Source organism: Sciurus vulgaris (genome assembly GCF_902686455.1).
Source record: "Sciurus vulgaris genome assembly, chromosome: 12".
NCBI classification, from domain to species: Eukaryota; Metazoa; Chordata; class Mammalia; order Rodentia; family Sciuridae; genus Sciurus; species Sciurus vulgaris.
In genome coordinates, this window is record NC_136473.1 from 96572076 (window position 1) to 96587082 (window position 15007).

At 36.8% G+C, this 15007-nt stretch overlaps 1 protein-coding gene across 1 annotated transcript in view; it reads right to left on the reverse strand.

Moving 5' to 3' along the window:
* The window catches only part of HMCN1 (hemicentin 1), a 410617-nt gene that overhangs the window by 297384 nt on the left and 98226 nt on the right, over positions 1–15007 (reverse strand). Inside the window, exon 2 of the mRNA XM_079108039.1 lies at positions 9745–9815. Coding sequence (XP_078964165.1) covers positions 9745–9815 — 71 coding nt within the window. The remainder of the gene's footprint in view (positions 1–9744; positions 9816–15007) is intronic.

Consider the following 15007-nt stretch of genomic DNA (forward strand, 5'->3'; position numbering starts at 1 on the left):
AAAAAAGTATTGGAAAACAAAACAAATCAAATCAAGAAGCTTGTGAACTTTGATAATACATGTTCCTCCTGTAATTAAAAAACAAAACAAAACAAACAAACAAAACCCATCATCTCAGAGTTATAATGATAATTATATCCAAAAATGAATTCCTGGAAAGCAAAATGAGTTAAAATCCTATCAGTCAAAGAAGTAATAAAACACAGATTATCTTTTTAAAATATAAGACAGGGTGGGAGAGGAACTGCAATAAACTAAACCTTTAAGCTCTCAGTAGTTAAGAGAAAAATGAGGTCCCTGTTCAAACCTTAAGTGAAGATGCTCATCAAATGAAGGATCTGGGAACCAGGAATGCCATTCAGAGGAGAGGGTATCCATACTTCTTATTCCTTTTCTAATCTGCCCACTGCAAATCTATGCTCATCTCCATTTTCACTGAACTGTTCTTTATACCAGTTGTTTTCCAGATACAACTAACTATGAAATCAAAATATGAAACCTCTTTGGTTTGCAAAATTTTTATTGGCATTCCAATATTCTTATTTTAACATAAGTGACTCCTACTGAATTTTGAACCTAGTTTTGAATTTAGATTACAATTCTTTCATGTGGAATACCCATGCTGGAAATGTCTTATTTGTGTAATATGTACTGTTACCTATAAAACTGAGGTGTGAAACTCGGTTGCAAGCTGAACAGAATTTTACAGCCCTCAGTTCTCTTTCTTAAAATACAGTTGGCAACTCTATGATCAAGAAAACATAATGTACATGTGGAAACCATTAAGTTACATTGAATCTGATTTAAAGTTGTGTCCAAAGTAAGTATAAAATAAATCAGAACAATTGCAGCTCGTCAGCGACATGTGTTGGCCTTCATCACTTTTAGAAAATATGGCAAGGGTGTCCTGAGAGACAAGGAGAATTCCACAGAGCCCAGACTTCAAATCTCCAAAATCAAAGGAAAAGAAAATGGTCCCTCCCAGGCAGCACATCATGCTACCCTTTGCCACACAGGAATCACCAAATAAGCTTGAAGAAGGTGGACTCCAAATTAAAACCTCAAACAGCTGACCTCAATTCCAGGTGCATCACAGGTAACAATCAAAACGATTTTCAAGTTTTCCGGTTATCACTTGCCAAGTGAGAAGAGTTTAACTCTTCAGCAACTGATCTTTCAACTTGCTGAAATTACTCTTATGGGAGGTAGAGATTTGCTGGGTATGAGATTCAGTTTACTTCAATTTGAATATTCATAAAGAATATCTTATGTATCAGCACTCAATATCTGCAGTAGTAGATCACACATGATGTGTCTTATTTAATACATCAAAAATTTCAAAAGTTTCATTATACACATGAATTATAATGGAGAGCAGTCCCTTGAAGAGGGACATGGGAAGGAAGCAACCAAGCATACCACAAGGGCCACCTTATAGCTTCTAAGTGTCAGAAGACACGTGGACACACACAGGGTTAATGTTAGGCATGGGAAACTGGAAAATGATGTCTTAGTATTTCAGTTTCATCTTTGCTAAGCTTTCCTTTCTCTCCTTCTTAGAGAATCCTTCTTCCTTCAAGGATGTTCTATCATTGTTATTGTGACCCCTTTCCCACCAAATTCAGATACTATCACTCACTTGGATGAGATGGATTCCTGGCTCCCTGTTTGCTAAAAGAACAAGAACCAGAAGGAAGCTGGGGCAGGGCCTAAAGGTCCCCGTGGCCAATCATTTTCTTGTTCAGAGACTGGGCTTTCACACTGCCTACACTTGCTCTGGGCAGGCCATCTCTCTCCCAGTCCTTCCTATGCCCTGACCCTTTATCCTCCCTCTCTATGACTCAGATTTTACCTTCCCATGAAGTCTCTCACTGCCTCTGCTTCAACGCTCACACATGGATTTTACATGCTTTCCAACATATTTGGTATTATCTTTGGTACTGGCTAGTTAATGGAGATTGTAATGCTGTGATTCTTTGGGATTTAATGGAAAATGTATTCATACTTCTTATTTTACCTCTTGGCAAAACAAAAACAAAAAAAAATAGTATATCAAAGTTGAGGATGCAGCTGAGTGGTAGAATGCCCAGCAGGTGCAAAGCCCTGGGTCTGATCCCCAGCACTGCAAAAACAAACACAAGTATACCAGTACAATGTATTTTTATTAATAAAAGCACTATAATTTATGAAGACATCATGTGAGAAAGTTTGAGACACAAGATTTTGTTACCTTCAAAGCTTGTAGTTCCAAACAAAATTGATGAAATAAAATCGAGATCATCCAGAAAGACTATACAACAGATTAGATTAATGAAGATTATTAAAAATCAACTCGTATATAGAAAGATGGAGACTTGGTTTAAAAAGGTTATATAAGGAAAGCTGAGGAACTTAGCTGACAACTAGACCACTATTCAATAATGTGGTCTGGGGTTGGGGTTGTGGCTCAGTGGTAGAGCACTTGCCTCGCATGCGTGAAGCACTGGGTTTGATTCTCAGCATCACATATAAATAAATGAGTAAAATAAAGGTACATCAACAACTAAAAAATTAATAATAATAATAATAATAATAATGTGATCTGCCTGCCAAAGAAAGCAGATAAGAGCCTCTAGCATCCCCAGAGACCCCCAACATTGCTCCAGGAGAGACCCCAGGTATCTTCTGGTGCAGGCCAGAATTCTGATCTCTAGTTAGTGTTATTTAGGTCTGGGGTATTGACAGCTCTCTGGAAGGGATTCAGACATCTGACAGGGTAATCAGATGAGTGATATTCAAAGTCAATTCTAATACTGAACCTTCACAGTTCTTGATATTTTTCAAGACACAACAATAAAAAAGGTAACAGGGTAGTATAGCCATTTTAAGGGACTACTGGGGACTGAAACATAGCCAATTATATTCATGTATGATTATGTAAAAATAAGCCCAATGTTATATATAACAATAGTGTATTAATAAAAAACATTAAACCATAAAATAAAATAGAAAAAAGTTTTGAAGAACTAACTGCCTCTGATCAATTTGGGTGTACTCTTTAATTTTCCTTTGTATCTATTTTGTTGAAAACATTTAGTGTTTTCTCCAGGATTCCTGATTTTAGATCAAGAAACAGCATCCCAAGGAAACATTTTAAGCTCCATCCACACCATCACCTAAAAACAGACAGATGAGATTCAGTACTGTGGGGAACAGAGCAATCCTGTGGTTGGTTTACGTAGCATGGGGAGAGTGAATTCAGGTTCCATGGGTTTGTGGATGTTATTTTGCCACAGGAACCTGCAATATTTACTCTGCAGTGAGTCACGGATTTCCCCTTAGGGAAATTCTCTTGTGTATAGGTACACTTTGAAAAGAAAATCAAGGACTTTCCCATTATAGTCCACACCCACCCCATTCTACCCACCTGTACATTCCATTTTGAAAAAGCAATGTTTAACAGTCAGAATACGCTTTTATACCTTTTATCCTTTGAGGTTCATACAAAAGATCCTTAAGAATCAGCCAACGATTTGCTTCTGGGTAGGGGACCAGGATGGCTAGCTGGAAAGAGTCAAACTTTCCCCCTATCTCCTTCATTCCCTCACCTCAGGCTTCCTTGAGGACAAGGGGTTATTTGTCGTCTCTCAGGGAACACCCAGTGTAGCAAAGGCTCTGAATGAAAACTCCAGCAACAAACTACTTACAGGCCCAAAGAAGTTCCGATGGTACAATAAAAATAATAAAGACACTAGCTACAAATTTACCTACCAAATACACCCTGCCTTCAATCGCTTAAAAAATGCATCTTGTTCTTGTATCTCCCAAAAGTGTATGTGAAATCCTTCTTCAATAAATTTGCCACACTAGTTATTAGGAACATATGCTGAGCCAAGGGAGTGATTTTCTAGTTACAATTATTTTGTCATTTGTTGCTCAATTGCCAGCATGCCAATGACTCAAAGTGATCGGGAGATGAGAGTAAAAGTAAAAATAGTTAACTTTTTAAGAAATAAATTCATTTTGTTGAGGATAAATCCAGCCCTAGACTCACATCTGTCTTTAATTATTTACTTTTCTGCTTTGAAGTAAAATACAAAGAGAAATCATATAAATAATCTTAATTTGATTAGATTAACAAGGTTGCATAAAACAATATTTATCAGGAAAGTAGAAGAGCAATAAAGACAGTGGTTTTGGCATTAAATGCCCCCAGGGTTTTTTTGAGACCTGTCTTGCTACTTGACAATTTTATGACCCAAATAAGACATGTTAACCTAAAACCTCAACAGTTGAATTTCCTCATTTGTGAAAAGGAAGGGGTCTGTGTGTGTGTGACCCGAGAGAATGACTTTCAAACGCTTGCAAAACCTTTCACAAAGCAGTTGCTCCCCAACTATTGCTCATTTATGGCACAGATACTTGGAGATTGCTTCTCCTGGAAAATCTTTGTAGAACTAGAGGTAGTAGTAGTAATAAACAGCATTTCATCAGGCCTGCACCTAGGACCAGACACCCTTCTATTGCTCTTGAAATTCTTACATATATTCTTACATATATTAGACTCCTTATCATACTTCCTGTCCTAATTTAAACAATTAAATATAGACCATTCCTCCTTTACAGTTTATATTTATAATCATGCTTATATATAAAATATGCATGTTTTAGAGATATTTATAATATATTTACATGTACAATGTATAAATATATGTCCAATGCATATTTTAAACACTTAAATGTAATATAAACTGTTTTTTTAAAAAGTTGAATCATTTCACTACCAAACATGAAAATCAAATCTTTTATAGCTCTATTGTATATCTATACCTATGCTGACATAGATGCCTTCTCTTTTCTTTTTCTTTTAATTCTAGTTTTTTTATTTTCTTTATTTGGTGACTTTTTCCAGTGATTAAGAAAAAGCATACTTTTACCTGGTAACATAATTTAGACTACTAGAGGGCTGGGAATGTAGCTCAGTGGTAGAGTATATGCCAAGCATGCCTGAGGCCCTGGGTTCAATCCCTAGTACCACAAAAAAAAAAAAAAAAGTCTTTGAATACTAGAAATTAGGTAAAGTGTATCCGAATTGGCATAGTAAATTATTCTTCTAAAATCAGCATAAACTTGTCTTCCTTGTGCTAACAGTCTTCACCTTCAGTCATCATGTTTCATTTTCTCCTTGGGCAATAAATTCTAGAACAAGCTGCTCTCCTACGGAAAAAAACACCTCCCCCCACCTCAGCCTGTTTATTCTGTCTGTTAAACAGTAACTGGTTCCCATCCTGATCTTCATAACTCTATCCTTTTGCTATATGGTGTTCCACATATATTTACTCTTATTCCGGGTCTTTTTCAAAGTCTGTTTTATTAAAATCCTTTACAAAGGAATTAAATTGTGTGTAAACATTTTCAGTTTGGGGGATTAACCATCTGTATAAAAGTTACCAGTTGTGATCACATTGTTGCAGAAATATCTTGGGTTTTATTGATTTATTTACATTTTTATTTACTCATTTTTACTTTTCAAGTGTTTGACTAATGGGCTTTTTGTTCTTTAGAACATCTGGATAAAATGCTTGAAAGCTTATCAGTGCCAATACCATTTTCTGAAAATCAACACACATTATAGTTTCTTGTAAAGAATGCAATTGAGGCGAGACTTTGCACAGCGTGTTTATAAGCCTATTAATTCCCAAAGCTCTGTGTGATCTGAATACCATTTGTTGTCATTTGTCTTTCATTCTTGTCCCCAGAGAGAAAGTTCATTTGCTTTTCAAGTTACTTCTCTGTATTCCAGATGAAAGACAGTGAAAGAAAATAAAATCAATGTAATACAATTAATGATTTAAGTACAATGATTTTTGAAAATTTTTTTTGAAAATTTTTAATTACTTTTTCTCAGTTCCTTATCTCTGTAAGAAAAAAAATCTGAGCCTTTTGTAATGTTAATGGACAATGATTTCATTTACTTTAAATTGACTTCACTTTGCTTGACTGCAAAGCTAATAACAAGCTAAATATTTTCTTCTTTAAAATCCAAATTTTTAAAAAATATTTTTTAGTTGTCAATGGATTTTTATTTTATTTATTTATATGCAATGCTGAGAAATTGAACCCAGTTCCTCACACACGTGAGGCAAGCACTCTACCACTGAGCTACAACCCCAGTACCCCAAGTTCATTTTAATGGCATAACCACCTTTGGGACTCCTATTATCAGTGATTTTGAGGGAGTTACTAAAAATGGTAGAAGGGAAACTAAGGAAGGGTCAGGAAATTACACACACAACAAAATATTAACATTATATGAAACGTGTAAAGTTTAGTTTTTGATATTGATTTATAAAATATCACAATATTATCTAATAAGGAAGCAATGAAGAAAATCAGTACACTAGGTGAAGTGTTGTCTACAGCTTTTTTTATAGTTGACTCTTGTTTAAAATTTTTTATTTGTTCTTTTTAGTTATATAGAATGTATTTTGACATATCATACACACATGGAGTATAACTTCCCATTCTCGTGGTTGTACATGGCGTGGAGTTACACTGGTTGTGTATTCACATAAGAACATAAGTTATGTCTGATTCATCCTACTTCTACTGCCTTTCCTATTCCCACCCCCTCTTCCTTCTCCCCATTCCCTCATTTCCCCCCTCATATCCAGTGAGCCTGCACTCCCACCTTTGTGAGCCAGCATCAACATATCAGAGAGAGCATTCAGTCTTTGGATTGGGGGGGCGCTGGCTTTTTTTTACTTAGCATGATAATCTCCAGTTCCATCCATTTACCAGCAAATGCCATAATTTTCATTCTTCTTTATGGCTGAGTAATATTACATTGCGTATATGTACCACATTTTCTTTATCCATTCATCTGTTGAAGGGCACCTGGGTTGATTCCATAGCTTAGCTATTATGAATTGAGCTGCTGTAAACACTGATGTGGCCCCGTCACCATAGTATGCTGATTTTAAGTCCTTTGGGTATATGCTAAGGAGTGAGCTAACTGGATCAACGGTGGTTTCATTCCAAATTTTCTAAGGAATCTCTATATTGCTTTTCAGAGTAGTTGCACCAATTTTCAGTCCCACCAGCAATGTATGAGTGTACCCTTCCCCCCACATCCTCCCTAACATTTACTGTTACTTGTATTAACTGACTCTTTCTTAATGGATTTTTGTCACTGATTTTAAAAAGAATAATTTACTAGAAATTTTGAAAGCAAAAACATGTTGATAGTAGCCCCACATGCCAATAACAGTGCCCAATATTGAATGAAAGGGAAAAGCAAATATTTGATTTATTCTCCATATTGTTGTTCTGATTAAGCCTCCTCTTCATCTCATGAGGGAAACAAAACTCATCAGATACATCTAATCCAGAGGAAACCTCCTGAGATTTGGGCACCAACTTTCATTCTAGGGCAGAAGAAAGAAAAATCATTTGTGAACAGAGATAAAATTTCATGGCCCTCTAGACTAGCTATATCAGATTCAATTCCAGAGGTGGCGGGAAGAGCTCTGGGGAGGGAGTCCGCGGAGTGTGAGTCAGGAATCAAGATCCTTCTCCCTGAGGCAAATGGAGCAGTGCAGGACACTCCCAGCAAATCCTTCAGCACAAAAGACAGGAAATCTTAAAGTGCTAGTGCCAGGTCTCACTGGGAAAGTAGGTATTTTCATTCTGGCCAGATTTTCAAGCATATTCTCACAGAGGAAAAAAAAAAAAATGAATGAATACAGTAAATCCCTCTCTACAATTCTTCTGACTAGAAATCTCCATTACTTGGCCCTTTTAAATCTCTATAAGGCAAAGGAAACTGGGTTTTTTAAGTGTAGTTGAACCATCAAGTAAAGTTTGAATTATATTTGATAGAGCTTTGCTGTTAACGCATACTCTTAACAGAAGCGCCCCGCCCCCGCCCCAAATGGCCTTTATTCAACAGTTGTTTAAAGTACACTCTGCTGCAGACACTGGTTGATTCCCCAGGTGGAGCAGGGACAAAATGAGAACTGCAGAGCTCTTGCCATCAGAACCTCACAACAGAATACAGGAGCATAAAACAACAACCATGAAAATGCAGTGTTGATTTCCATGATCCATGTACAAGACAGAAATTTCTATGAAGTTGTTTTTTTTTTTTTTTTTTTTAAAGAAAAGGGACATCAAAGTGGCCAAGAATTTTCCATACTGAGGAAGAGAAAAGTGCATAGTAAGTAAGTGGCAAGACAATGACTTAAAAAAAAGAATCATGTGGCAGAAGAGAAAGGAAATGGAGTGTTGATAGAGAAAAGATGTTCTGAAGAAATTCGGGAAAAGAAGAAAATAGTCAAGGGATAATTGCACAAATCAACTTACAGATTTATTAACTGTAACTCAATTCGGGATATGATTTATAAATAGAGACATGCACAAAACGGAGTCATCACTGAATACCTTCCAGGAATACTAAACTGGGTTTCACACCTCATGCCCCAAATATGTTCCTACTATGCACAGTTCCTAATCAAGTCATTTGCCTAACAGTGAAACCAAACAAAGCTTTATACCTCCAACTCCATCGTGAGCTCTGTTAATCTGCACATTCTGGTATATCTGTTCAATCATTTGTCACAAAAAGCGAGCACATTCTACAGGCTGGGCATTTTATTTCAGGATTTAATGATGAGCTGGGTCAGACACAGTCTTTCAATGTGAAACCTCAACTGCTGTTTGAGAGAGAGATAGTAAGATATGAGCAAGACTGGAGGCTGAGGCAGGGCTCTCTGAGGAATGGTGTTCAAGTGGACATTAAAGAGTTTAAATTCAGTTAAGGGATCAAGGACAGGAACTGCTAATGTAAAGAGAACAGCATGGGCTGAACCCCAGGGGAAGCTGGGTGGGGATGCAGATGAGGAGATTCTGTGGGAGTCCCCCAAGGAGGGGGCAGAGCCCAGTGACAGAGTGGCCCTAGATGAGCTGAGAGAGAGGCATGTCTCAGGTCACCCAGAACTACAGGAAGAACTTGATGAGGTACAGGAAAGGAGACAAGGGATGATAGCAGTAGGAAAAATGCCCAGAGATGTATATTGAGATCCTTTAATTTACAGATTAGAGAAAGTTCTGGAAAATAAAAACAAGAGGAAATGCAATAAAATCACTTAGAGGCTTTTCTCTGTTAGTTTAGACTAAAGACATAGTCACTGGGATTAGGATGGTGCCAAGAGAAACGAAGAGAAGTCAACAGACTTCAAAGACATTGAGGACGTTTTAAAAAAAGACAATGACAATTTGGATGTGAGAGGTGACTGAGGGATATCTAAGTCCTGTTTTCAAAGTAGCATTGAAACAAATGTTCTTCTCTAACAACCAAATTATATTCACAGTCAACAATCTCAATGGTCAACTGATAGCACAGAATATCAAAATGACCTTAGTTATGCCATTCATATGGGGTGACTTATTAATTGTTCCTTATGTTTCTAAGTGAAGGGACTCATCTAAAGAAGGGCTCAGCGAATATTTTCCTTCCGGGGCAAGCAGTTACTCAACTCTGTCTTAGATAATGCATACATAAAGGTGACATTTTGAAGCCATTCTGTTCCATTCCAAAATCTATTGTTCAATTCATTCAGGACACAGGCAGAAAAAGGAAGTGGTATTAACTGCATTCCTTAAAAACCAACAATTGCTTCTTTCAGATTTAAAAAATATGGAAAGTCAGCCAAAGGTGCGTGGTTTTCCATTCCCCCCAAAAGAAAATTGAAGGCAAGCACTCACCTGAACATAGAGTTCTCTGAGTTCATACTGAAATTTCTTGGGATCTGTGGTAATTGTCACTGGGCCAATTTCTGTAAAGATAAAATGAAAGATCAATAAATATTAATTGACTGCATTAAAGACTTTACTGTGTTTGCAAATATCTTTTCACTGTGTATAATGTATTACTGATTAACAATATGCAATTAGCAAAATATCAAAGACTCTTTCTCAATTTATATTCCAAGGAATAACTTATCCTTCACTGTGTGGTATGCATACCTAAGAGAGTGGACTTTTTAACCTGGGGAAATGCAAGTACAGTCAAAAATGTCACAGGGCAAAGAATTACAGGCTCCCAGTGTTGATTCCTTCTTATTCTCCCCAGTCAGTAAATATTTACTGAGCACATACTTTGTCATTAGAACCTAAAAGACACACTTATCCTCTAACTTAGTTTTCTCAACTATAAATTCTAAATTCATCTGCAGCTTTTTTGTAAGCCTAAATTAGTTCAGAATATATATTTTAATGCTACCCTAAGAGAAAAAGTGAACACTCACTACCTGTCCCACAGTTTTAAGAATTCGAAAAGGCATTAAATATATGAGGATGTGAGGACATTAAAAGTACAAGAGATAGTCATATAACTCCTTTTCCTTTGGGCAGGATGGTTGGGGGTCACTATCACCAATCTGAACTGGTTTAGATAACAATTGCCTTTAGGGCTGAGGCCACCTTCATGACCGTCCTGATATTCTATATACCACTGCTTCAGAGAACAGATCAGGTTCCAGCCTCTCTTGGAGAGTCAGGGCTTAAATCATAAATCAGGTCAAGAGAAAGCACCCAGATTCAGTTTGGGTTAAGATGGAGATAGGTATACATCTATAGATGCACATATACACACATAATATTCATATTATTATTGGTAGAATACAGAATATCTGGAGTAGACATTTTAATCCCCCAAACTTACTTTTTTTTTTATAAAAAATAAACTTTTAAAATAGATAATCTGGAAGTGGCCTTTTATGAGTGTCAATTACTTGCCCCAGAAAGCATCCATATACTTAAGTTATGGTATTAAAATTCATCTGGGTATCATGTGTACAGACATACTTAAATTCCCAGGGTGGATGAGAAGTTTCCTATTTTATGTAATGGAGACAGAGCTGGCATCCAAAATTATAATGTGCAACTACAATACGAACTTATAAAAGATACTTAACATTTAATTTTTATAAATTCTTTCTAGCTTCAAAGACATCGGGCTAGAAAAGGATTTTATAACTTCAAAGGACAATAATTAATTAGCCAGGCTTTCTATAACATGCTACATATGGTACAAAAACAGACTGTAGGATTTTAAAAATAAGCGAGGTAAATTGGAAAGAAGGAACAATTTGTCTGCCATAACTCATGTAATTTTTCTTAGAAATTACATGAGAAAAATGCCTCAGTCTTTAAACCATAGATTAGACACCTTGCAGTTTGCAAAAGGAATGGAGAGGTGATTGGATAAACCATGTGCAAATGCAAACATCTGCATTCCATACCAAGCAGAACCGTCATTAGCCATGTCCCGAGTGTATGGAAAATGAGAGAAGCCTACTCCCTCAAGACTAAACAAAGGCATACTTTGCAAAGGAATGCAGAACAGTGATGAACACGCCAGACAGTTACACCCTGACATATAAGTTGTCAGCAGCACTGTCAAGCCAGTCTTCTATGTTCCTACATGGCTTAATACTGAAATAATTGTAAAATTTAAAACTCAGGAAGTAGGAAGGAATACAAAGAATGTCAGGAAAAAGAATTATATAAGACATGCAAGAATAGACCCTATGATGATTTAAAAAAGGCCCTGGATATCTACTTTTTCTTAAGAATGGGGATCAAGGGATGCTATTAAAATAAGAGGACTGATTAGTCTTCATTTTAGTCAACCAGAGACTCTCAACTAGACACCTCTTCTCAGCACAGATAGGAAATCTCTCCTAAAGCTCATTAATTTTTTTTTTTTTTCAAACCAAATTGAACAGCTGAGATAGCTCTTTTATCAGTTAAGAGAAACATTCAGGAGAGGTAACAGCTTGCCAAAACCACCTGTCACTCCACTGTAAGCATTCTTTCCACCTTGTTAAAAATCAAATATGACTATAGCAACACCAGCCATCCGCCCTCGCAGGCGGTGCTTCCATTCCAATCTTTCTCTTCATTCGGTGAGCCCTATGCCAGTGATATCATTAGCAGTTTCCTCTTCTCCACCTTTCTGCTCACATTGGTTTCATCTGTTGCCAAGCCTTTGATGACATTCAGCAGGTACAACTTTGTCCTCACTTCTTGCCGGAACAGAGGCCTCTATTGCTTGTCAAATTAAAAGAGAACTCTCAAAGGCAATCCAAGCCCTCTCTTTATCCAAACTCCAAACTTGGTTAACACCCCTACGTAGGCAGCCACTGCACCCCCTCACCAACCCCATTGCTATCCCTCCTGTACTTCATCTGTTCAAGCACCGCTCAGTCTAAAAGGCCTCACTGACATCCTATCTCTTCTAGTGTCTTGGTTTTTCTTGACCTCGCTTTAATGTAGAATTGATAATGGTGCCCATAATAAAAACATGGGAAGAATAAACATGCATGATATTTGGCAGAATGCAGAAAGCATCTTAGCATTATTCAATGTATTTAATATTGTGGTTTACTAAGAATATTCACCCAACCAGAAATAAACAAAATGACCATCAATCTCCAAACAGAAATCATAGAGCTAGAAAGGGCATTAAAAATCATTTGGTTTAATCTCTATATTGTTCAGACAAGAAAATTTGAGGTCCAGAGAAGATGAAATTGAGAAAAACTTCAGTGAAGAAACATTTTTTACACTGAGCAACCTAGGCATCTTACAAATATCCCCACTCTTCCAAGATCTCCACTCTGTGAATGATCATATCACTACTAACTTTCACCTCCTTTCCATTGGATGACAGGCAGGATGGGCCACATTCAGAGTTCCTAATGCAAGGCCTACAACACCCATAATTCTCTATTACTGTATGCCTGGATATTTTCTTTAATAGACTAAATGAAATTATCTGTCTTGCCCAGTAAGCACTATAACTAAACATGATGAAAACTTGTGGGAAATTCCTTCTCAAATGTACTCAATAAACATAGGGACACCTATTAGATGTGGTTGCCACTGGTAGCCAAAGATGACACAGACTATAGACTCTGCCCTCAACGTCTCCACAGTCTGAAGGAGAAAATAAAAATGGAGATATATATCTACACTACCAGTGATAAAGGTAAAAACAGCATGAAAAAGGGTGTGTGGGACCAATAATCAATACTATTCTTTTCCAAAAAGAATGAAGGGACATTTCAAAAAAGAGGTGAAAGTTCAGAGTTTAAAATCAGAGAACAAAACTCCTTTATTCTTGCTTGTTTCTTTTTAAACTCTATACCTCAACTTCACTAAGTTCTGTAACAAATAAGTTACAACCTGTATCTATGTATGCAGGTATTTTATTTATTTATTTTTAATTGGTGCTTTATAGATATATACATCAAGGTGGAACTCTCTGTGGTATATTTATACATGCACGCAGCCTAATTTTGTCAAATTCATTTCACATTTCTTCCCCTTTCTCATCCTACACCTTCCCTTCAAACTCCTTCTACTTCGTGGATTTTCCCTCTGTTCTTATGATATGACTCCCTGCCCTTTTATCCCTTACTTTGCTCATATGCTTTTCTGCATATGAGAGAAAACACTGAACCTTTTCAGTCTGGCTTCTTGCACTTAGCATAAGCCCCATTTTCGTTCATTCACCAACAAATGCCATAATTTCTTTCTTTGTTCCTGAGTGAAACTCCACTGTGAAAATTTACCATATTTTCTCAATCCATTTATCTAGTGACAGGCACCTGGGCTGGTTCCACAACTGGACTACTGTGATTTGCACTGCTAGAAACATTGATGTAGCTGTACTATGGAAAGCAGTATGGAGATTCCTCAAAAATTAGGACTGGAACCACCATATGACCCAGAAGCTATCCCACTCCTTGATATGCAATAGTTTTACAAGTCACAAGCTTACTCTGTAACATACAATGGATCCTTTTGAATCGTAAGACAACCTCACAAAGTAGACAGATAGCAGCAGCTAAGGTGATGGCAACTGTCCTGTCCCTAAAAGTCCACATCATGTGCCTACAAAACACTATGTGCTTGCAACTGGACACTGCATCCACCACAGGATTCTGTGATCGCCCCACTGTGTTGATGTCCACTGTCAGCACTTTCAGTGGACAAACTCAGTGTGCATCTAGCATATTCTCAACAAGAAGAGGAAAGGGGAGAGGAAAGAGAATAAGGTTATACTCAGGCCTTCACATCCTTTATTTCTTAGACTTTCATATCTGGAGCCTCCAGGCTCAACCTAGGACCATGCTCCCAGATGAGGGAGAACAGCAATTAGTCCAATGAAAACACAGGACCCAATGTTTTGTTTTTTACTTTAAACAAGCTATTGATCTAGATCAATAATATTTCAATTTTTCATATAGAACTTATTTTTAAAAACAAAATAAACGCTGAGGTAACACACATTATTAAAAATGTAAGAAATATGTCACGCTTCAGATGTCTACTTTTGTTAAAAAAAAAAAAAAAAAAGCAGTATCTGAAACTCCTCAGAGGTCTTTCCCCTATTCAATAACTGTGTTATTCCCTGTTTCCTAGGGATTTATCAGATGGGTTGGATTTATTTCCAGCACCTCAGTCATTGTTCTCTAATCTGAGTTGCTGGATTGTACTTGAGAAAATAATGGAAAGAAGTTCACAATGTAATATTTTCTTTCATTGCTTCATTTGGCAAGATCAATATCCAACTCCTGACTTCCTTTTCCTTTCCACAAACAGATTTCTGCTCCTTATAGTTTTTCCACTTTACTAAAAGTGGTTTTTTGATAAAAAAAAAAAAAGGACTATTCACTGCTTCTTTCTGGGGTCTGCATGGTGTGATAACAGCATTCACAATTTTTGTTCTTTCTCTAAAAATACATTTCTTGTCTTTATGTTGAAAGTTATACACAAACAAGTATGTGAAACTAATGAATAATTGCAAGGCATTGAAAGAGAATCAAAGATGCATATATCAAAGGCCTGCCATAATAGATGTCAAAGAATAGTTGGAAACTTAAGACATAACAAGTTTAACCCTCTATTTGCCAAAAACCAAGTGATATACATATAGAAGGAGGGCAAAGTTTACAGA